At 46.8% G+C, this 24,387-nt stretch overlaps 1 protein-coding gene across 3 annotated transcripts in view; it reads right to left on the reverse strand.

Annotated features, from left to right (window-relative positions):
• Positions 1-24,387, reverse strand: part of daam1a (dishevelled associated activator of morphogenesis 1a) — a 275,266-nt gene that overhangs the window by 69,739 nt on the left and 181,140 nt on the right. For 2 of the 3 annotated variants that reach the window (XM_072489180.1, XM_072489186.1), the window contains exons 14-17: positions 23,872-24,189; positions 23,386-23,493; positions 21,280-21,309; positions 19,498-19,604 (exon numbers count right to left, since the gene is read on the reverse strand). In XM_072489180.1, the coding sequence (XP_072345281.1) occupies positions 19,498-19,604; positions 21,280-21,309; positions 23,386-23,493; positions 23,872-24,189 (563 nt within the window). The remainder of the gene's footprint in view (positions 1-19,497; positions 19,605-21,279; positions 21,310-23,385; positions 23,494-23,871; positions 24,190-24,387) is intronic. The other variant, XM_072489195.1, reaches the window with a different exon arrangement.

The following is a 24,387-nucleotide window of genomic DNA, read 5'->3' on the forward strand; positions in this document are numbered from 1 at the left end:
AATATGGGGGGCGAAGAGGGGGGAAAAAGGGGGGAAGAGATGATTTTTATGTCGTTAATCCTGCGACCCGGTAACTTTTCTCTCTTCCACAGGTTGTGGGGGAGGAAGGGAGGTGGAGGAGTTCGGGGCGTTGGCCATTGGGGGCGGGGCCAAAAGGGAAGCGCGGGCTTTGTTCCCGCGCTATGATAATTAGGGCGGGAATAGGGAAGCAGGAAGGAGGGGGCGTCGCACGGTGCGAGCCGAGGTCACGGGGGGAAGCCGAGGTCGGCCAGAGTTTGCTGACTTCTGGGAGCAACATGGGGGGTGTAACTACGCTAGTGGGGGATCTAGCGGGGGGGGGGGTGGGAGGGGGGGATTTACTGGGTTTCTGCTGCTGGGGTGAAGGGGGAGCTGGTATGGGGTGAGGGTGGGCGGGGCGGGGGGGCACCGCCTGGGGGGGACACAGCTGCGTGGGAACCGGGTGAGGAGCTGGGTAAAAGGGGATGGCTAATCGACAAGGGGGGGGGGGGTAAAGAGCCCCCAACCTGGCTGATCACGTGGAATGTGAGAGGGCTGAACGGGCCGATAAAGAGGGCACGGGTACTCGCACACCTAAAGAAACTTAAGGCAGATGTGGTTATGTTACAGGAGACGCATTTGAAACTGATAGACCAGGTTAGACTACGCAAAGGATGGGTGGGGCAGGTGTTTCATTCAGGGCTAGATGCGAAAAACAGGGGGGTGGCTATATTAGTGGGGAAGCGGGTAATGTTTAAGGCAAAGACCATAGTGGCGGATAGTGGGGGCAGATACGTGATGGTGAGTGGCAAATTACAGGGGGAGGCGGTGGTCTTAGTGAACGTATATGCCCCGAACTGGGATGATGCCAACTTCATGAGGCGCATGTTAGGACATATCCCGGACCTGGAGGTGGGGAAGTTGGTAATGGGTGGAGATTTTAACACGGTGCTGGAACCAGGGCTGGACAGATCGAGGTCCAGGACTGGAAGGAGGCCGGCAGCAGCCAAGGTACTTAAAGACTTTATGGAACAGATGGGAGGAGTAGACCCATGGAGATTTAGTAGACCTAGGAGTAAGGAGTTTTCGTTTTTCTCCTATGTCCACAAAGTTTATTCGCGAATAGACTTTTTTGTTTTGGGAAGGGCGTTGATCCCGAAGGTGAGGGGGAAGGAGTATACGGCTATAGCTATTTCGGATCACGCTCCACATTGGGTGGACTTGGAGATAGGGGAGGAAAAAGAACGGCGTCCACCCTGGAGAATGGACATGGGACTAATGTCGGATGAGGGGGTGTGTCTAAGGGTGAGGGGGTGTATTGAAAAGTACTTGGAACTCAATGATAATGGGGAGGTCCAGGTGGGAGTGGTCTGGGAGGCGCTGAAGGCAGTGGTTAGAGGGGAGCTGATATCAATCAGGGCACATAAAGGAAAGCAGGAGAGTAGGGAACGGGAGCGGTTGCTGCAAGAACTTCTGAGGGTGGACAGGCAATATGCGGAGGCACTGGAGGAGGGACTGTACAGGGAAAGGCAAAGACTACACGTAGAATTTGATTTGCTGACTACGGGTACTGCAGAGGCACAGTGGAGGAAGGCACAGGGTGTACAATACGAATATGGGGAGAAGGCGAGCAGGTTGCTGGCCCACCAATTGAGGAATAGGGGAGCAGCGAGGGAAATAGGGGGAGTGAGGGATGAGGAGGGAGAGATGGAGCGGGGAGCGGAGAGAGTGAATGGAGTGTTCAAGGCATTCTATGAAAGATTATATGAAGCTCAGCCCCCGGATGGGAAGGAGAGAATGATGTGTTTTCTGGACCAGCTGGAATTTCCTAAGGTGGAGGAGCAGGAGAGGGTGGGACTGGGAGCACAGATTGAAATGGAGGAAGTAGTGAAAGGAATTAGGAGCATGCAGGCGGGGAAGGCTCCGGGACTGGATTGATTCCCAGTTGAATTTTACAGGAAATATGTGGACTTGCTCGCCCCGCTACTGATGAGAACCTTTAATGAGGCGAGGGAAAGGGGACAGCTGCCCCCGACTATGTCAGAGGCAACGATATCGCTTCTCCTAAAGAAAGAAAAAGACCCGCTGCAATGCGGGTCCTATAGGCCTATTTCCCTCCTGAATGTAGACGCTAAGATTCTGGCCAAGGTAATGGCAATGAGGATAGAGGATTGTGTCCCGGGGGTGGTCCATGAGGACCAAACTGGGTTTGTGAAGGGGAGACAGCTGAATACGAATATATGGAGGCTGCTAGGGGTAATGATGATGCCCCCACCAGAGGGGGAAGCGGAGATAGTGGTGGCGATGGATGCTGAGAAAGCATTTGATAGAGTGGAGTGGGATTATTTGTGGGAGGTGTTGAGGAGATTTGGCTTTGGAGAGGAGTATATTAGATGGGTACAGCTGCTGTATAGGGCCCCGATGGCGAGCGTGGTCACGAATGGACGGGGGTCTGCATATTTTCGGCTCCATAGAGGGACGAGGCAGGGATGTCCTCGGTCCCCATTATTGTTTGCACTGGCGATTGAGCCCCTGGCAATAGCATTGAGGGGTTCCAGGAAGTGGAGGGGAGTAGTCAGGGGAGGAGAACAACACCGGGTATCTCTGTATGCGGACGATTTGTTGTTGTATGTGGCGGACCTGGCGGAGGGGATGCCAGAGATAATGCGGATACTTGGGGAGTTTGGAGAATTTTCAGGATATAAACTGAACATGGGGAAAAGTGAGTTGTTTGTGGTGCATCCAGGGGGGCAGAGCAGAGAAATAGAGGACTTACCGCTGAGGAAGGTAACAAGGGACTTTCGCTACTAGGGGATCCAGATAGCCAAGAATTGGGGTACATTGCATAGGTTAAATTTAACGCGGTTGGTGGAACAGATGGAGGAGGACTTCAAGAGATGGGACATGGTATCCCTGTCACTGGCAGGGAGGGTGCAGGCGGTTAAAATGGTGGTCCTCCCGAGATTCCTTTTTGTGTTTCAGTGCCTCCCGGTGGTGATCACAAAGGCTTTTTTCAAAAGGATTGAGAAGAATATCATGAGTTTTGTGGGGGCCGGGAAGACCCCGAGAGTGAGGAGGGGATGTTTGCAGTGTAGTAGGGATAGGGGGGGGCTGGCACTACCAAGCCTAAGTGAGTACTACTGGGCCGCCAATATCTCAATGGTATGTAAGTGGATGGGAGAAGAGGAGGGAGCGGCGTGGAAGAGATTGGAGAGGGCGTCCTGCAGGGGGACTAGCCTACAAGCTATGGTGACGGCGCCGTTGCCGTTCTCACCGAAGAAATACACCACAAGCCCAGTGGTGGTGGCTACTCTGAAAATCTGGGGGCAGTGGAGACGGCATAGGGGTAAGACGGGAGCCTCGGTGTGGTCCCCGATAAGAAATAACCATAGGTTTGCTCCGGGGAGAATGGATGGGGGATTTGGAACATGGCAAAGAGCGGGAGTAACACAATTGAGTGATCTGTTTGTAGATGGGACGTTTGCAAGTCTGGGAGCGCTGACCGAAAAATATGGGTTGCCCCAAGGGAATGCATTCCGGTATATGCAACTGAGAGCTTTTGCGAGGCAACAGGTGAGGGAATTCCCACAGCTCCCGATGCAGGAGGTGCAGGACAGAGTGATCTCAAAGACATGGGTGGGGGACGGTAAGGTATCAGACATATAAAGGGAAATGAGGGACGAGGGGGAGATTATGGTAGATGAGCTGAAAGGGAAATGGGAAGAGGAGCTGGGGGAGGAGATTGAGGAGGGGCTGTGGGCTGATGCCCTAAGTAGGGTAAACTCATCGTCCTCGTGTGCCAGGCTAAGCCTGATACAATTTAAGGTGTTGCACAGGGCGCATATGACTGGAGCACGGCTCAGTAAATTTTTTGGAGTAGAGGATAGGTGTGCGAGATGCTCGAGAAGCCCAGCGAATCACACCCACATGTTCTGGTCATGTCCGGCACAACAGGGGTTTTGGGTGGGGGTGACAAAGGTGCTTTCGAAGGTGGTGGGGGTCCGGGTCGAACCAAGCTGGGGGTTGGCTATATTCGGGGTTGCAGAGGAGCCGGGAGTGCAGGAGGCGAAAGAGGCTGATGTTTTGGCCTTTGCGTCCCTAGTAGCCCGGCGCAGGATACTGTTGATGTGGAAGGAAGCCAAGCCCCCGGGTGTGGAGACCTGGATAAATGACATGGCAGGGTTTATAAAGTTGGAACGGATTAAGTTCTTCCTAAGGGGATCGGCTCAAGGGTTCACCAGGCAGTGGCAACCGTTCGTCGAATACCTCACAGAAAGATAGAGGGAATGGAAAAGAAGACGACAGCAGCAGCAACCCGGGGGGGGGGGGGGGGGGGGGGGAAGGGGGAAGAGAGAGAGAGAGAGAGAGAGAGAGAGAGAGAGAGAGAGAGAGAGAGAGAGAGAGAGAGAGAGAGAGAGAGAGAGAGAGAGAGAGAGAGAGAGAGAGAAACCAGAAGGACTCTCAGGGATGTTAGTGTATATGTATAATATGTATAGGTTGTTGTTATAGGTAATTGTATATTGGACTGCTGAATTGTATTTTTGGAGAGTATTTATTTGGGACAAGGCAGTTGCCATTTAGTTTTGTTTTTTTAATTTTGATGTTGTTTATATATTATTTATTTCTTGTTTAAAACTGGCCATTGTTATTTATATTGTTACATTACTGTGTAAAGGATACACAATGTACTGTCATGGTTGGCCAACATTTTGTAAATTTTGAATAAAATATATATTTTTTAAAAATTAAAAAAAAAATTAAGGGAGCTGGGCAGCAGAAGCTGGGCAACAGATTAAAGAGTAGGACCTCAAAGGTTGTAATACTCCGGTGCCACGTGCTAGCGAGTACAGAAGTAGAAGAACAGGGCAGATGAATGAGTGGCTCAAGAGCTGTTGCAGGAGGGAGTTTTAGATTCCTGGATCACTAGGATAGTTTCTGGGTAAGGTGGGACATGTACAAGTGGGATGGTCTGCACCTGAACCAGAATGGGACCAACATACTTGCTGGTGGGTTCGCTAATGTTGTTAGGAGTTTAAACTAGTTCTGCAGGGGGAGGGGATTCAGAGCATTCGTACAATAGGGGCACAACATGCTAAAGGAACCGAGACAGAAGGAGTTCAGTCATGTTGAGTTCCAAGGGAGTCGGCAAGGCCTCAGCTCTAAAGCTAGGAGTATTATAGAACATACAGTGCAGAAGGAGGCAATGGGCCCATTGAGTCTGCACTGACTCACTTAAGCCCTCACTTCCACCCTAATCCCCAATAACCCCTCCGAACGTTTTTGGTCATAAGGGCAATTTATCATGGCCAATCCACCTAACCTGCACATCTTTGGACTGTGGGAGGAAACCGGAGCACACGGAGGAAACCCACGCAGACACGGAGAGAACGTGCAGACAGTGACCCAGCACAGACAGTGACCCAGCGGGGAATCGAACTTGGGACCCTGGCACTGTGAACCCACAGTGCTATCCACTTGTGCTACCGTGCTGCCCCAAAGGCAGACTTACAGGGAAGACTAATGAGTTAAGCGCATATATTGACACGTGGAATTGTGATATTGTAGCCATCAGAGAAGTGGTTGAAGGAGGGGCAGGATTAGCAACACAACATTCCGGGATGTAGGATCTTCAGGGGAGGGTGTAAAAGAGATGGTAGTGTTGCATTATTAAACAAGTCAGTTACTGCAGTAAAGAGGGACGATACCTTGGAAGGGTCTTGAAACAAAGCTTTGTGGGTGTAGCAGAGAAATAAAAAGGGGCACTCACATTTCTGAGAGTGTATTAGAGGCCCCCAAACAGTCAGCAGGCAATTGAGGATCAGATATGACGATAATTATAATAATTATAATAATAATTATTATGATTATAATAATATAATAATGATAATAAGATAATTATTTTCAGGGATTTCAACTTCCCAACATTAATTGGGATAATCATAGTGTTAAAGCGTTTAGAGCGGCGGATTTCTTGCAATGTTTTCAGGAGGGCTTTTTATGTCAATATGTGTAAGGTCCAACAAGGGATGGTGCAGTGCTGGACCGAATTCTGGGGAATGAAGCTGAACATGTGTTTGAGGTGACAGTGGAGGAGTATTTTAGGGATAGCGACAACACAGTAAATTTGTTATGGAAAAGTAAAAAGTGGTCTGCAAAAAAAAAAAAAAAAAAAACTGTTTTGGTTTCGAGGAAGGCAGATTTTATTAGAAATCTGGCCAAAGTAGACTGGGAACAGCTTATTGGGGGGGAAATCTATAGCAGAGCAGTGGGGGTATTCAAAAGGAAACGGGAGTGTACAGGCCAAGCATGTTCCCTTTAGGGTAAAATGTAGGGAAAACAATCCCATAGAACTGTGGATGTCTAAGAGTATTCAGAACTGGATAAGAAAGAGGCTTTTAACAGGCACAAAGGGAGCAAGTCAGCAGAGGTCTTCGTGGAGCATAGAAAGTGCAGGGGAGGACTTGAGAAAACAATAAATAGGCATCACGGTGGCACAGTGGTTAGCATTGCTGCCTCATGGCGCTGAGGTCCCAGGTTCGATTCCGGCTCTGGGTCACTGTCAGTGTTTACGTGGGTTTCGCCCCCACAACCCAAAGTTGTGCAGGGTAGGTGGATTGGCCACACTAAATTGCCCCTTAATTGGAAAAAATGAATTGGGTACTCTAAATCCATTTTAAAAAAAAGAGAAAACAATAAACAAAGAAGGGGCATGAAAAAGCATTGACAGGTAGTATTAGGGAGAATCCCAAGAAGGGGAAGGAGATAAGCAGGGAAGAAAGAGTAGGGCCTATTTGAAACCAAGGGGGTAATCTGTGCATGGAGCCAGAAGACATTGGTAGGCTGTTAAATGAGTACTTCACATCTGCTTCCCTTGGGAGGAGGAAGATGTAGGTAAAGAATTCAGGTAAAGACTGCGAGGTTCTTGAACAGTTTTGAGGAGGCACTAGAGGTTTTGGCAGACTTAAAAGTGAACAAATCCTCAGGTCTGGATGAGTTGTATTCCAGGCTGCTGTGGAAACCAAGGGAGGAAATTACAGGACTCTGACCCTAACTTTTAATTTCTCTCTGGCCACAGGGTAAGTGCTAGAGGACTGGAGGATGTTCTGGTTCCACTTTTCAAGAAGGGTGATAGAGATTATCCAGGGAATTACAGACCAGTGAGTCTCACATCAGTGATGTGGAGATATCAACATTGGACTGGGATGGGCACAGTAAGCAGTCATACAACCAGGTTTAAGTCCAACAGGTTTGTTTCGAATCACTAGCATCTCACATCAGTGGTAGGGAAACGATTGGAGAAAGTTCTGAAGTAGAAAATTAATCATCACTTGGAGAGGCAAGGTTTAATCAGGGATAGTCAGGTTGGTTTTGGCAGAGGGAAGTCATGCCTAACAAATTTGACTGAATTTTTAGAGGTGGTGATCAGCTGTGTGGATGAGGGCCATGATAAAGTTGTCCCATAGTGTCCAAAAAATATGCATGTTAGGTGGGATTATGGGGCTACAGAATAGGACGGGGGAAAACAGGCCAAGGTAGCGTGCTCTTTCTGACTTGATGGGCCAAATGGCCTCCTTCTACATTGTAGTGCAGTTGTTGTAGTTTATATGGATTTCCACAAAGCATTTGACAAGGTCCCACATGGATAAAGGTAAAAGCACATGGGATCCAGGGTAACTGGCCCAGTAGTAGGAGACAGAGAGTGGTCGTAGGAAGCTGTTTTTGTGTGGAGGCCAGTGGTCAGTGGCATACCACAGGAATCAGTGCTAGGTCCCTTATTGCTCGTGAGATACATATAAACAATATAGATGAGAATTGGGGATGGAGGGGAAAAGAGATGACAAGCAAGTTTGTGGATAACACAAAGATTGGCAGGGTGCTTAATAGATAGAAAGAAGGTCTTAGGTTGCAAGGAGATACAGGGTTGGCAGATGGGCAGATCAGTAGCAGATGGAATTTAACCCTGAAAAGTGCTAGGTGATGCACTTTGGAAGGAATAATAAGACAAGGGGGTATTCAACGAAACAGTAGGATCTCGGGGCGCTTGTCCAGAGATCCCTGAAGGCAACAGGACAGATTAATAGGGTAGTTGAGGTGGCATTTGGGACACTTGCCGTCATCAGTCATGGTATAGACTTTCTGGTGGGAGTCTGGAATGCACTGCCTGGGAGGGCCGTAGAGGCTGGCAACCTCAACTTTTAAAAAGGTACGTGGATGACCACTTGAAATGTCATAACATTCAAGGCTACAGCCAAGTGCTGGAAAGTGGGAGTGTGGATCTAGTGTAGTTTTGTTGGTGCAGACTCGATGGGCCAAAGGGTCTCTTCTGTACCCTGACTCTATGCCAATATGTTACCCTCCCCACACCATGAGCCTTTATTTTCCACAATAAGCTTTGATGTGGCACCTTACCAAATGCCTTTTTAAAATCTAAGTACAGTACATCTACCTGTTCCCCTTTATCCACAGCACGTCACTTCTTCAAAGAACTCCAATAAATTGGTTAAACGAAAAACCTGTGTTGACTCCAACTAGTTATCTTAAATTTATCCCAGTACGAAGTCTTACAACACCAGGTTAAAGTCCAACAGGTTTGTTTCGATGTCACTAGCTTTCGGAGCGTTGCTCCTTCCTCAGGTGAATGAAGAGGTATGTTCCAGAAACACATATAGACAAATTCAAAGATGCCAAACAATGCTAGGAATGCGACAATTAGCAGGTGATTAAATCTTTACAGATCCAGAAATGGGGTAACCCCAGGTTAAAGAGGTGTGAATTGTATCAAGCACCCTACATGCTCTCATCCCACGTACTCCCCACATTGGAGATCTCTACTGCCTCCCGAAAATACATAAGGCCAACACACCAGGCCGCCCTATCGTTTCAGGCAATGGGACCCTGTGTGAGAACCTCTCTGGCTACATCGAGGGCATCTTGAAACCCATCGTACAAGGTACACCCAGCTTCTGTCGCGACACAACGGACTCCCTACAGAAACACAGCACCCATGGATCAGTTGAACCAGGAACATTCCTCGTCACAATGGACGTCTCGGCACTCTACACCAGCATCCCCCATGACGACGGCATTGCTGCAACAGCCTCAGTACTCAACACCGACAACTGCCAATCTCCAGACGCAATTCTGCAACTCATCCGCTTCATTCTGGATCACAACGTCTTCACCTTCGACAACAAGTTCTTCATCCAGACGCACGGAACAGCCATGGGGACCAAATTCGCACCCCAATACGCCAACATCTTCATGCACAAGTTTGAACAGGACCTACTCACCGCACAGGACCTTCAACCAACGTTATACACCAGATACATCGATGACATTTTTTTCCTTTGGACCCACAGCGAAGAATCACTGAAACGACTACACGATGACATTAATAAGTTACATCCAACCATCAGACTCACCATGGACTACTCTCCAAAATCAGTCGCATTCTTGGACACACTCGTCTCCATCAAGGACGGTCACCTCAGCACTTCGCTTTACCGCAAACCCACGGATAACCTCATGATCCTCCACTTCTCCAGCTTCCACCCTAAACACATTAAAGAAGCCATCCCCTATGGACAAGCTCTCCGTATACACAGGATCTGCTCCGACGAGGAGGAGCGTAACAGACATCTACAGACGTTGAAAGATGCCCTCGTATGAACGGGATATGGCACTCGACTCATCGAGCGACAGTTCCAACGCGCCACAGCGAAAAACCGCACCGACCTCCTCAGAAGACAAACATGGGACACAACCGACAGAATACCCTTCGTCGTCCAGTACTTCCCGGAGCGGAGAAACTACGTCATCTTCTTCACAGCCTTCAACACGTCATTGATGACGATGAACATCTTGCCACGGTCATCCCCACACCCCCACTACTTGCCTTCAAACAACCGCGCAACCTCAAACGAACCATTGTTTGCAGCAAACTACCCAGTCTTCAGAACAGGGACCACGACACCACACAACCCTGCCATGGCAATCTCTGCAAGACGTGCCAGATCATCGACATGGATACCACTATTACACGTGAGAACACCACCCACCAGGTACGCGGTACATACTCGTGCGACTCGGCCAACGTTGTCTACCTCATACGCTGCAGGAAAGGATGTCCCGAAGCGTGGTACATTGGCGAGACCATGCAGACGCTGCGACAACGAATGAACGGACATCGCGCAACAATCACCAGGCAGGAATGTTCCCTTCCAGTCGGGGAACACTTCAGCAGTCAAGGGCATTCAGCCTCTGATCTCCGGGTAAGCATTCTCCAAGGCGGCCTTCAGGACGCGCGACAACGCAGAATCGCCGAGCAGAAACTTATAGCCAAGTTCCGCACACGAGTGCGGCCTCAACCGGGACCTTGGATTCATGTCGCATTACATTCATCCCCCACCATCTGGCCTGCAAAATCCTACCAACTGTCCTGGCTTGATACAATTCACACCTCTTTAACCTGGGGTTACCCCATCTCTGGATCTGTAAAGATTTAATCACCTGCTAATGGTCACATTCCTAGCATTGTTTGGCATCTTTGAATTTGTCTATATATGTGTTTCTGGAACATACCTCTTCATTCACCTGAGGAAGGAGCAGCGCTCCGAAAGCTAGTGACATCGAAACAAACCTGTTGGACTTTAACCTGGTGTTGTAAGACTTCGTACTGTGCTCACCCCAGTCCAACGCCGGCATCTCCACATCATTAAATTTATCCAAGTGCCCTGGTATAATGTCTTTATTAACATTTTCCCTATGACAGATGTTAAGCTAACTGGCCTGTACTTTCCTGCTTTTTGTCTCCCTCGCCTTTTGAATAAAGGAGCTACATCACTATTTTCCAATAGAACCTTCCCTAAATCTAGGGAATTTGGAAAATTAAAACCAACACATCAATTATCTCACCAGTCACTTCTTTAAGATCCTAGGATGAAATGTGTCGAGCTGGGGATTGTCATCCCATAGCTGCAACAATTTGTTCAGCACCACTTCCCTGTTGATTATAATTTTATTAACTTCCCCTCTACGTTCCATTTTCTAATTTATAGCTATTTCTAGGATGCTACTTGCATCTTGTGGTTAAGATCATTGCAAAACGACTTCCGGCTGCGGCGATGCACTGCTAAGCCGCACGTTTCGGCAGCTCCCGTTCTAACGGACTTTTGGGCTGTTTTCGGGAGCCCCAACGGAAATTTTTTCAGACCAAACCCAGTGTGGGGTGACGAAGGAAGGTGCCCCCCCCAGGTGTGTATGGAAAAGACCAGTGGCAGTGGCCAGATTGCGAAGAATCCTTTGGAGCAGCGGCAGAGAAGAGAAGGAAGAAGCAAGATGGCGGCGGATGGAGCCCAGACGACGTGGGGCCCGAACCAGCAGGAATTCCTCCGACGGTGTGTGGAGGAACTAAAGGAGTTGGTGCTGGCGCCGATGTTATTGGCAATCGATGGGCTGAAGGAAACACAAAAAGGTCCAGGCGATAGAGCTCCGTGGAGTGGAGGCAAAGGCAGCCGAAAACGAGGATGAGATACAGGGCCTGGTGGTAAAAACGGAGACGCATGAGGCGCTACATAAGAGATGTATCGAAAGACTGGAAGCCCTGGAGAACAGCTTGAGGAGGAAGAACCTCCGGATTCTAGGTCTCCCCGAAGGGACGGAGGGAGCTGACGTTGGGGCTTATGTGAGCTGATGCTCCATACGCTAATGGGAGCTGAGGCCCCATCAGGCCCCCTGGAGGTGGAAGGGGCTCACCGGGTCCTTGTGAGAAGACCAAAGGCGGGAGAACTACCAAGGGCGATAGTGGTGAGATTTCACCGCTTCACGGACAGAGAGGCTGTTTTGAGCTGGGCCAAGAAGGTACGGAGTAGCAGGTGGGAGAATGCGGTGATACGAGTGTATCAGGACTGGAGCGCGGAGGTGGCGAGAAGGAGGGCGAGCTTCAATCGGGCCAAGGCGGTGCTTCACAGGAAGAAAATAAAATTTGGGATGCTGCAGCGGGCGCGATTGTGGGTCACGCATCAGGGCAAGCACTACTACTTCGAAGGGCAAGCACTACTACTTTGAAACGGCGGATGAGGCATGGACCTTCATCCAAGAAGAGAAACTGGACTAGAACTGAGAGACTGATGTTGGGGGGGAAACAACGAGGTTGTGGTACAGAAGTGTAAATTGGGGAATGGGAGGTTTATAGTATTGAAACGATAGATGGGGACTTTCTCTCCTCTAGATGGGGGGGGGACACGGAGAAAAGTGGGCGCCGGTGGAAAAAGGGACTGAGAGGGGGGATGGGGAATGAGGGAGCTGCGCCATAGGGGGCGGGGCCGATAGGAAAGCACGTAAGAGAGTTCCACATGCAGGGGGGGTCAAAGAGAGAACGGGGAAGCCGGGGTCAGTTAGAGTTAGCTGACTTTCGGAAGCATCATGGGGGGGGAGAGTAACCATGCTAGATGGGGATCTAGCGGGCAGGACTAACTGGGTTGCGGCTGCTGAGTGCAAGGGGGAGCTGGCAAGAGAAGAGGTGGCCGGGACGGGAAGGCGCCGCCTGGGGGATGGGTGGGTGCACGGGACCCAGGCGGGGAGCTGGCCTAGAATAAGGGATGGCTAGTCGGCGGGGGGGGGGCCCAATCCGGCTGATCACATGGAATGTGAGAGGCCTGAATGGGCCGATTAAGAAGGCCCGGGTGTTCGTGCTCTTAAAAAGACTGAAGGCGGACGACGTCATGCTTCAGGAGACGCATCAGAAGGTGGCGGATCAGGTTAGGTTAAGGAAAGGATGGGTGGGACAGGTGTTCCACTCAGGACTGGACGTGAAAAATAGGGGGGTGGCGATGCTGGTGGGGAAACGGGTGTCGTTCGAGGCTAGGAATATAGTGGTGGATAACGGGGGGTAGATACGTGATGGTGAGTGGTAGATTGCAGGGAAAGGAGGTTGTGCTGGTAAATGTATATGCCCGAACTGGGATGACGCGGGATTTATGAAGCGGATGCTGGGACGCATCCCGGACCTGGAGGTGGGAAGCCTGGTAATGGGGGGAGGTGGCAGGAACGGAGTACTCGGCCATAGCCGTTTCAGACCATGCCCCGCACTGGGTGGATCTGGAATTAGGAGAGGAGAGGGAGCAGCGCCCACTCTGGCGACTGGATGTGGGACTACTGGCGGATGAGGGGGTCTGTGGAAGGGTACGGGGATGCATTGAGAGATACCTGGAGGTCAATGACAATGGCGAGGTCCAGGTGGGGGTAGTATGGGAAGTGCTGAAGGTGGTGGTTAGTGGACAGTTGGTCTCCATTAGAGCTCACAAGGAGAAACAAGAGGGCAAAGAAAGGGAGAGATTAGTGGGGGAGATTTTGAGGGTGGATAAAACATAAGCGGAGGCCCCGGACGAAGGAATATATCGAGAGAGGCAAAGACTTCAGACGGAGTTTGACCTGCTGACCACAGGAAAGGCAGAGAAACAGTGGAGGAAGGCACAGGGGATGAGATATGAGTATGGGGAAAAGGCGAGCCGGCTGCTGGCCCACCAACTTCGCAAGAGGATAGCGGCGAGGGAGATTGGGGGAGTTAGGGATGAAACGGGAACTACGGAGCGGAGAGCAGGGAAGGTAAATGAGGTGATTAAGACCTTTTATGAGAGGCTATACAAGTCCCAACCCCCGGAGGGAAAAGAGGGAATGCAACAGTTTCTGGACCAACTAAGGTTCCCGAGGGTGGAGGAGCAGGAGGTGGTAGGTCTGGGGGCGCCAATTGAGGTGGATGAGGTGACTAAAGGACTGGGGAACATGCAAGCAGGGAAGGCCCCGGGACCAGATGGGTTCCCGGTGGAATTTTACAGGAAATATGTGGACCTGTTGGCCCCGCTGCTGGCGAGAACCTTTAACGAGGCCAGAGAAGGGGGGATACTACCCCGACAATGTCGGAGGCGACGATATCACTAATCCTGAAGCGGGATAAAGATTCGCTGCAATGCGGGTCATATAGGCCTATCTCACTCCTAAATGTAGATGCCAAGCTGCTGGCAAAAGTGCTGGCGACGAGGATAGAGGATTGTGTCCCATGGGTGGTACATGAAGACCAGACAGGGTTTGTAAAGGGGAGAAAACTGAATGTCAATGTTCGACGACTGCTGGGGGTGATAATGATGCCCCCAGCGGAGGGGGAGGCTGAGATAGTGGTGGCGATGGATGCGGAGAAGGCATTCGATAGGGTAGAGTGGGAGTATTTATGGGAGGTGTTGAGGAAGTTTGGGTTCGGGGAGGGGTTTTTAGATGGGTCAGACTCCTATATGGGGCCCCAGTGGCAAGTGTAGTCACAAACCAGCAAAGATCGGAGTATTTTCGGCTACACCGGGGAACAAGGCAGGGGTGTCCCCTGTCCCCATTACGGTTCGCATTGGCAATTGAACCACTGGCCATAGCGTTGAGAGACTCTAAGAAATGGAGGGGGGTGGTTAGAGGAGGAGAGGAACATCGCGTGTCACTCTACGCAGATGACCTATTGCTATATGTTGCGGTCCCTGTAGAGGGGATGACAGAGGTTATGCAGATATTGAGGGAGTTTGGAGATTTTTCGGGATATGGGGAAGAGCGAGCTTTTTGTAATACAGCCCGGGGACCAGGGAAGAGGAATAGACGCCCTGCCGTTAAGGAGTGTGGAAAGGAGCTTCCGATATTTGGGGATCCAGGTAGCTAGGAGCTGGGGGACTCTACACAGACTTAATCTGACGTGGCTGATGGAGCAGATGGAGGAGTATTTCAAGAGGCTGCCGCTCTCATTGGCGGGCAGAGTGCAGGTGGTAAAAATGATGGTTCTCCCGAGGTTTCTTTTCGTGTTTCAATGTCTCCCCATTCTGATCACGAAGGCCTTCTTCAAGAAAATAGACAGGAGCATTGTGAGTTGTGTGTGGGCAGGGAAGATCCCGAGAGTAAGGAGGGGGTTCCTGCAGCGCAGCAGGGACAGAGGGGGGACTGGCGTTGCCGAGCCTAGACGACTACTACTGGGCCGCCAATGTGGCGATGGTTTGTAAGTGGATGAGGGAGGGAGAGGGGGCGGCGTGGAAAAGGCTGGAGATGGCGTCCTGTAAAGGAACAAGTCTAAAGGCGCTGGTGACGGCGCCGCTGCCGCTCTCCCCGAAAAGGTATACCACAAACCCAGTGGTGGTGGCAACCTTAAGGATCTGGGGGCAGTGGAGGCGACACAGGGGGGTGACGGGTGCCTCGGTGTGGTCCCCGATCAGGAATAACCACAGGTTTGTCCCAGGAAAGATGGACGGAGGGTTCCAGAGCCGGCAACGAGCAGGAATTAGGAAACTGAGAGATTTGTTTTTAGACGGGACGTTTGCGAGCCTGGGAGCGCTGGAGGAAAATTATGAGTTGCCCCGGGGAATAATTTCAGATACATGCAAGTGAGGGCGTTTACGAGGCAACAGGTGAGGGAATTTCCGCTGCTCCCGACACAGGGGATCCAAGATAGGGTGATTTCCGGGGTATGGGTCGGGGAGGGCAAAGTGTCCAAAATATATCAAGAGATGAGGGACGAGGGGGAGGCGATGGTAGAGGAGCTGAAGGGAAAATGGGAAGAAGAGCTGGGAGAGGAGATTGAGGAGGGTCTGTGGGCTGATGCCCTAAGCAGGGTAAACTCCTCGTCTTCGTGTGCCAGGCTTAGCCTGATTCAATTTAAGGTTCTACACAGAGCACATATGACGGGAGCAAGACTGAGCAGGTTCTTCGGAATGGAGGACAAGTGCGGAAGATGCTTGGGAAGCCCGGCGAACCACACACACATGTTCTGGTCGTGTCCGGCACTGGATGAGTACTGGAGGGGAGTGGCAAAGGTGATCTCAAAGGTGGTGAAGGTCCGGGCCAAGCCAGGTTGGGGGTTAGCGATATTTGGGGTAGCGGAAGAGCCGGGAGTGCAGGAGGCGAAAGAGGCCGATATTTTGGCCTTTGCGTCCCTGATAGCCCGGCGAAGGATCTTACTCATGTGGAAGGAAGCGAAACCCCCGGCGTGGAGGCCTAGATAAACGACATGGCAGGGTTCATAAAACTAGAACAAATGAAATTTGCGCTGAGAGGATCGGCTCAGGGGTTCTCCAGGCGGTGGCAACCGTTCCTTGACTAACTCGCGGAACGTTAAGGGAAAATAGATCAGCAGCAGCCGGGGGGGGGGGGGCGCGCACTATTTTTTGTTACTTTGTTAGTTCACTATATTATTTAAATAATGTTATTTATCAGTTACAGTACTATTTTTATGTTGATTTGGAAAATGGAAAAATTCTGTTTGAAAACTTTAATAAAATATATATTTTTTTAAAAAGATCATTGCAAACCATCTGTTGAATTCATCTGCCATCTCCTATTTTCCATTATTAATTCCCAGACTCACTTTCTATTGGACCAGCACTCATTTTGTTAACTTTATTAAAAAAAAATACCAACAGCAATGTTTAAATATCTACATATTTCTAGTTAGTTTTCTCTCATGCTCTAATTTTCCCCTTCTTATGAATCTTTTAGTCACGCTTTGCTGTTTTTATATTCTGTCCAAACTTCTGAACTGCCATCCATTTTGCACAATTATGTGCCTTTTCTACAGTCTTTAATTTTTTTTAGTTAACTATGGGTGGTGGGTTCTCTCTCTAGAAAATGTCTCTCTTTGGAATAATCCATTGTGCATTCTGTAATATCCCATTAAATGTCTGCCACTGCATCCCGATTGATCTATCCCATAACCTAATCCACCAGTTCACTTTAGATAGCTCTGTTTTCATACCCTCATAATTAGCCTTATTTAAGTTTAAAAAGCTAGTCTTAAACACACTCTTCACCCCCTCAAATTGAATGAAAAATTTAATCATATTATGTTTGCTGCGAGGGATACCTTCACTATGAGGTCAGGAATTAATCCTACCTCGTCGTACAATGCCACGTCTGGTTGGTGCCAGGATGTGCTGTTCTAAGAAACTATCCTGAAAACCTTTCATGAATTTATCATCCAGGCTACCATTGTCCATATGATTTTTTTCCAGCCTATATGTAGATTAAAATCTGCATGATTATCACTATATCTTTCTGGCAAGCTCTCATTATTTCATAGAATTTACAGTGCAGAAGGAGGCCATTCGGCCCACCAAGTCTGCACCGGCTCTTTGAAAGAGTACCCTACCCAAGTCCACACCTCCACCCTATCCCCATAACCCAGTAACCCCACCCAACACTAAGGGCAATTTTGGACACTAAGGGCAATTTACCATGGCCAATCCACCTAACCTGCACATCTTTGGACTGTGGGAAGAAACCGGAGCACCCGGAGGAAGCCCATGGGGAGAACGTGCAGACTCCACACAGTCACCCGAGATCACTATCAAACCCAGGTCCCTGGTGCTGAGGCAGCAGTGCTAACCACTGAGCCACCGTGCCACATAACACAAACCTCAGTGAGATATAAATCTTAATATTAGGGTGTGAAATACAAAATATCCTTAATTTAAATTGTGACTGTTTCTGCAAGCATCAGTGGGTTACACTGTCACAGCCAGCAATAAAATTAGAGTGCCAAAAACAATTGCAGCAGAGAGAGAAAGAAATAAAGAACTTAAGTCATAGAGTTTTTACAGCATGGAAAGAGGCCCTTTGGTCCATCATTTCCTTGCTGGCCATCAAGTACCTACTCCCATTATCCAGAACTTGGCCCATTGCCTTGCATGCTCCTGCACAAATGCTCACTTAAATACCTCTCAAGTATTGGGAGGGTTCCTGCCTCTACCACCCTTTCAAGCAGAGAGTTCCAGATTCCACCCACTCGCAGTGAAAAAGATTTTCCTCACAACCCTTCGAAACCTCCTGCCCCTTACATTAAATCTAAGCCCCCTGGTACTGATCCCTCCGCTGAGGGGAAATGTTCCTTCCTATCCACTGTACACATCAATCAGGTCCCCCCTCAGTCTTCTCTGCTCCTTGGAAAACAATCCCAGCCTAACTGGTCACTTGATAGCTGAAACATTCCAGCCCAGGCAACATCCTGGTGCATCTCCTCTGCACCCTCTCTAGTGCAATCACCTCCTTCTATAATGTGGCTACCAGAACTGCACACAAGTACTCCAGCTGTGACCTAACGAGCGATTTATACAGATCCATCATAATCTTCCTGCTCTTATATTTTATGCCACAGTTAATAAGTATCCAATATGCCTCCTTAACAACCTTATTTACATGTCCTGTTGTCTTCAGGGATCTATGGATATGCACATCAAGGTCTCTCTGCTTTTTTGTCCTTTCTAAGGTCCTACCATTCATTGTATATTCCTTGCCTTGTTAGTCCTCCCAAAATCATAGAACAAAGGTCATTCAGCCCATTGAGTCAGCACCAACCCACTGAAAGCGCATCCTACCTAGGCCCCCTCCCCGCCCTACCCCTGTAACCCACATAGGGGCAATTTAGCATTTCCAGTCCACCTAACCTGCACGTCTTTGGACTGTGGGAGGAAACCTGAGCACCCAGAGGAAACCCATGCAGACAAGGGAAGAATGTGCAAACTCCACACAGTCACTCACCTAAGTTCAGAATTGAACCTACGTCCCTGGTCCTGTAAGGCAGCAGTGCCAACCACTGTGCCACCGTGTCACATTGTCTCACTTTTCAGAGTTAAATTCCATTTGCCACTGTTCTGCCCATCTAACAAGTCTGTCTATATCATCCTGTAATCTAAGGCGTTGCTCCTCACTGTTCACCACACCACCAATTTTTGTGTCATCTGCAAACTTACTGATCAAACTTGCATTAATATTGTGCCATTCATAACCTTAGACATCCCAAAGCATTTTACAGCCCATTAAGTACTCTTGAATTGTAGTCACTACTGTGTCTACACCCACACATTATTGCACCATTATTGAGATGATGCTCAAGTTCAACTGTTTTGTGTTTGCAAGTGCAGTACATAGTCAGTGTTGAAGAGGAAAAATTGATAGAAAAGCGAGCATCAACAAAACTTTTACTTGATTTCAAGGCATATTATGAGCAGTGGCATTTCAGGTGCCAAGGATACAAATGCCCTGAGGTGACTATTCTGGAGAAATGTTTCTATCTAAACCCAGCGATGGGCGGGCAGGCAGGAAGGGTTCTCCAAATCAGGATTGGAGTTTCTGGGGAGTGGGTGAAGTGAGTTTCTGAGTTAATGTAATGCAGTAACACTAACACACCAACTGAAAAGATAAGTCTTAAAATTGTCTCACCAATCTGGACATTGCTACTGATAACTCTCCAAATTGTCTCCCCAATCTGGACATTGAAGTTGGTCAAGATGTCCACAACTGTTCTATGTTGTGTTTGTGCCTATGTTATGCTAGTAACAGTTTACAATTTCTTCATGTATATTAGGTTGAATAATTAAGTACTGAGTGATAGTAATAGCTTATAAACCTTTTAGGAATTTAGAATAAATGTACAAGTCACTTATAAACAGCTTCATGTTTTCTTGTAATTTGTTATAAAACAATTACCTGGATAGAAGAATATTGCAATTCTGGGCTCTTCTTCCATCAATTACTGACAGTTCTTTAACTTTCTTGGTGGAATTAAAGGAATCTTCATTGGCTTCTGTTTCTTTCTGTAGGCCGAACATGTGTTACAATAGTAAATAAGCTGAAATGCGCTGTCAGAATATTTAATTGCCTAGGTAAAGCTCTATTCATGGGGCCACATTCACAGCATGTTTGTAAATAAATTTGGAGTATCAAATCTAACTGTTTCTAGCCATTTGGATAGTTCTATAAACGTTTGAGACTTAAAAAGGTAAAAATAGTTAAGGATATTTCCAAGGAAAGTTAGCTCTGGATGTGGATTTACTTTTCAAAACAAAGATAGTCCCATTGACCAACATATTCTCACCAAGGTAAGTATGACCTTAGTGAATTGGCCTTGTTACTCACTTCAGATCAAAGTTTTAGATTAGATATTTTGCTGCTCAGGAATAATGTACCATAATAGTAGAAACATGCAACAAAATAATTTAACCCCTTGCACAACAAATTAAGTTCTCTGCAGTCTGGGTAAAATATGTTAACGTGTCAGACCAGGTTTAGGGATAAACAAAATTCTGACAGAAATTCTAAAACAGTCGTAGAATATTTCCTCAGCTTGACTAATTGTGGGTGACAACTAAGTAGTTGCTGCCAGTATTGATATAAATTACAAAGCAATTTTTATAGAATTTAGCAAAATATTATTTTAAAATATTGAAAGTATCTGAAAATAAACTATCTAATTTGAAGCACAAGTATGAAGACCACAAAGGTCTTGGATAATCGATGCCATGGTGATAGGTATTAACTGGAACAATTAGCTTTGCATCCCTGATGAGGAGAAAAAAAAAATCAAGTTAAAATTCATTCCTGATGACTATCCGCTGACCCTTGCTCGAAAGTGTGCAAGGGTAGACACTGGATGAGTGTCAGAGATAGCCTTCAGAGGTGCTCGCAGAATTAACCAACAATGTCTGGGCTCAGACACGAAGAATAGTTAAAGACTTGAGTAAATTCAGGGGAATCTACATATATGGATCTTTAATGGATGTAATTGTACACAAGGCTTTTATATCATGTCCAATAGTTGTACAATTTCAGAAATCGGTGGTTCAATGTAGAATATAGAACAGGTCCAAATGCAGTAGTAAATCCTACATTTAGCATTTTAAATGGTCACATCCCTCCTTCAGTAAATGCACGTTCAGTATGACCAATAACTTGTTCATAAACTAAAATTTGGAACTTTTGCATTTCAGACCCTTAAAAGATTAGGTGCAAAGCACAAGAGTTTACTATCATTTATGAACACTTATGAAGTTAATCTAGGTTTTTTTCATTAACTTCGCACAGATTTTGCTAATACTATCACTGATCATAATGCATGTTGCTGTAATTAAATTGTACTTCATTAAACAAATATCAGAGGCATTGTCTCCAATAACTTTTAATAAGATAAAATTAATCTGTACAACATTCTACTTCCAAATTATTCAGAAATCAGGTTGCAGAAGTAACATTGATTATGTGCTCTGATAAATTATTCAGTTCTATTTATCCCTTTGCAATGTTTTCACTTGATTGTAAAATATTGCATTAATTGACCTCCGTTACCATACAAATGTACAGCTGAACATTCTCAATAAAACCAGTGACATGTACTCTATGCCAAAACTAACTTCAATGTTTCACCGTTATAAACCTCATGCTGTGATTTATACATAAGTAGACTCCTTCCGCTTTATTAAAGCACATGCTTACCTGCTTGGAATGATTGCTCAGAAAGAAGTCCTAAATGCAGGCCAAAGGCAAAAGGAGGATAACAGGTGGCATCAGTTAATAGCAATAAAAAATGCAGTTCAGCGATTGTTGCAAAATGGGAAATAAAATAACAGACACAGCACAGTAACGTAAAGAATTTTCAAAACAAAAATGTGATTGGAGATACATGTGCATCAAGCAAGAATGCCATCTGCCAAAGTTAACCCTTTCACCATTACAAGAAAGCTCAGGCACAGTAAAAGTTATGGATGAGTGCATGTTCAATCAGAACCTAAATAATAATAATCAAACTACATATTTCAAATATAGTCTGTTCACAGAATGGCAAAATGGATATGAAATTTAAATGATCCTAAGGGACTTTTTAAATTTGTAACACTTCAATCCAGTGAAAACTAACGCCATTTTTGTAATTTTTACTACAGCTTGGAAACATGCCCATATTGCTGAAAGGGTTTAGAGTGTCTGAGTGTGTTGGGCAATAAGCAGTAATATGGTTTATTATAAAGCAACAAGCTATAGCATGCAAATCAGAGTCAATTTAAAAATGTCATATCTACATTTCTGCAATACCAGTGCTTCTTGCAAAAGGCGATTCACACCATGTTTAAAGCATTTTAAGCAGAAGAAAAGAATACGCTTGAAATTCAAAATGCATAGAAATATAGCAAGTCTAGAATGAGAAGCTTTTTGTGTCTCTTTGCCTGGAGCAGTGCAGAACTAATTACATTGTCCTATTCTCCGAGTAACCCAGTAGATTCTTCTGCTTCACTGTTTGTTCACTGCCTTTAAAAAGGTGAAACGATCTCTGTCACAAATACTTTCATGCTCTACCAACTCTGAGCATAAAGAGGTTTCCACTAGTTTCACTCTCTCTTTCAGTGAGGATCTTTGATTAATTAGTCCTCATCAATGGCTCAGCATGCAGAGAATCTAGTCTTTCACAAGAATACAAGAAATAGGAGGAGTAGACCATATGGTCAGTCAAGCCTCCTCCACCATTCAATATGATCAAGGCGAATCTTGAGCTTCAGCTCCATGTTCCCACCCACACCACATTTCCCCGAGAGATCAAAAATCGGTCTATCCCACCCTTCAATTATAGTGCATTCACAATTCTCTGGTGTAGAGCGCTCCAAAGATTTACAACACTGAGTGAGGTAATTTCTCCTCACCGCAGTCCTAAATGATTGGCCCCTTATCCTGAGGCAGAGTCCATGTTTAGGATCCCTAAGCGATACAATTTCTCAGTGCACGTCCCATCAAATCATCTCAGAATTTTGTAGGTTTCAATGAGATCCGCCTCTCATTCTTCTAAACGGCAGAGAATATGCACCCCAATTTACTTAACCTCCATCGTAGGGCAGCCCTCTTATCCCAGGGACCAATCTAGCGACCCTTGCTGTATCGCTATGCGTCTCCATTCAAAAAAATAAGTTCATGCCTCCACTGAACACAGCAACATGAGTCTGTTGAACCTCTTCAGCTTATCTGCAGCATTGAAATTTGGCACAGTATCACAGTATTGATCTGCTGACGGTCTTTCTGGCAGGAGTTCTAAACAAAGTTTAGATCATGCTGCTGACACTGCTGAATTATTGGAAGAATGCTAGATAGCTAGTCCATCTATCATTACAATAAACATGTTATATTAATTGCTAAATATTATTGAAGAAATGTATTGTTCCATTGCTAATATATAGATACTATGGGCGGGATTCTCCGGTCTCCCAGCCGCATGTTTCTCGGCATGGGAGGCAGTGTGCTGTTTGCTGGCGGAGGGATCCTCTGCTCCTGCCGCTGTAAATGGGATTACCCATTGAAGCCACTCCACGCTACTGGGAAACCTGTGGGTGGGGGTGCACTGCTGGCAGGACCAGAGAATTCCGTCGCCAGTGAACAGCCAGAGATATCGGGCCTATATATTTCACAGTAATCCAATCTGCTGCTGAGAAACAGAACGTAAACACATTTATTTGACCATAAATAATTTATTAAGAATGGATTTGGTCAACACATGGCTTTATGCGCTGTCTTTTATGCCAATGTTTGTTCCAGCTTCTGAACTTCATTTAGGTTAGTTACCTGTTGCCTTTGGTAAGCAGAAAATGTCTTCTCGATGTCTTCCAAGTCAAGTACTTTGAAAACATTCAAATCATCAATTTCTGTCCAGATTGTTTCTGCAAGTTTGTTCTATGAAAAGCAATTCAAAAATTTTAATTCTGACGAAAGGTTCAAAATGCAGATAATCATTGTGCAAAAATTATAATTTGCTGTTTCTTGTAACATATTTTCAATTTGTTGTTGAAAACAGGTCATGTAATTGTACACATATTGTAAGCCTACATATTGTAAGCCTAGGTCTTAATTTAAATACATAGGTCTTAATTTAGATACATAGGTCTTAATTTAAAAAATGGAAATATTAGGAAGACCAACAGTTCAGTAAAATCTAAATAAATTCAGTCAATGCAAATAAAACAATTTTACTTAATTCTCATTCGACAAGATTATTAAAACCAAAAATGGTTATCCTACTGTTACTTATAATATTAATCATGTATAACTTACCTCTTGTAACTTGGACCAGTTGAAGGATTTTAAAGCATTTCCCGGTTGTGGAATATTTTTCTTCTTGAGTCCTGGACCCAATGGGGCTCCAGGAGGAGGTAGTATACCACCCAATAGTGACAGACCTGGAGGTGGAGGTGGACCACCTGGGGGCGGGGGTGGTGGTGGGGGTGGTGGTGGCACAAATCCACCTAGCAGTGGTGTTGCTGGAAGAGGAGGGACATCACCTACTGACAGAAGTGCAGACGGTGACATTGGACCACCAGGGGCTCCAGGTGTTGAAAGGGGGCCGCCAGGAACTCCAGAATACCTTGCTCTCTAAAATTGAAGCAAAATTGCAAAGAAAGCATTAGGCAAAGTGCTCTCCATGTTTTAACACCATCTACTTCGGACACTTTTGTGGTAAATGGTAGCATACCAATCAATATATTCATGTTCTCAACACATCTCCACAGTCAAATTTAATATATGTGGTTTTTCAACCGTGTACCACAACTAACTGAACGTATTGTAAAG

This window comes from Scyliorhinus torazame, chromosome 2 (genome assembly GCF_047496885.1).
Source record: "Scyliorhinus torazame isolate Kashiwa2021f chromosome 2, sScyTor2.1, whole genome shotgun sequence".
NCBI lineage: Eukaryota > Metazoa > Chordata > Chondrichthyes > Carcharhiniformes > Scyliorhinidae > Scyliorhinus > Scyliorhinus torazame.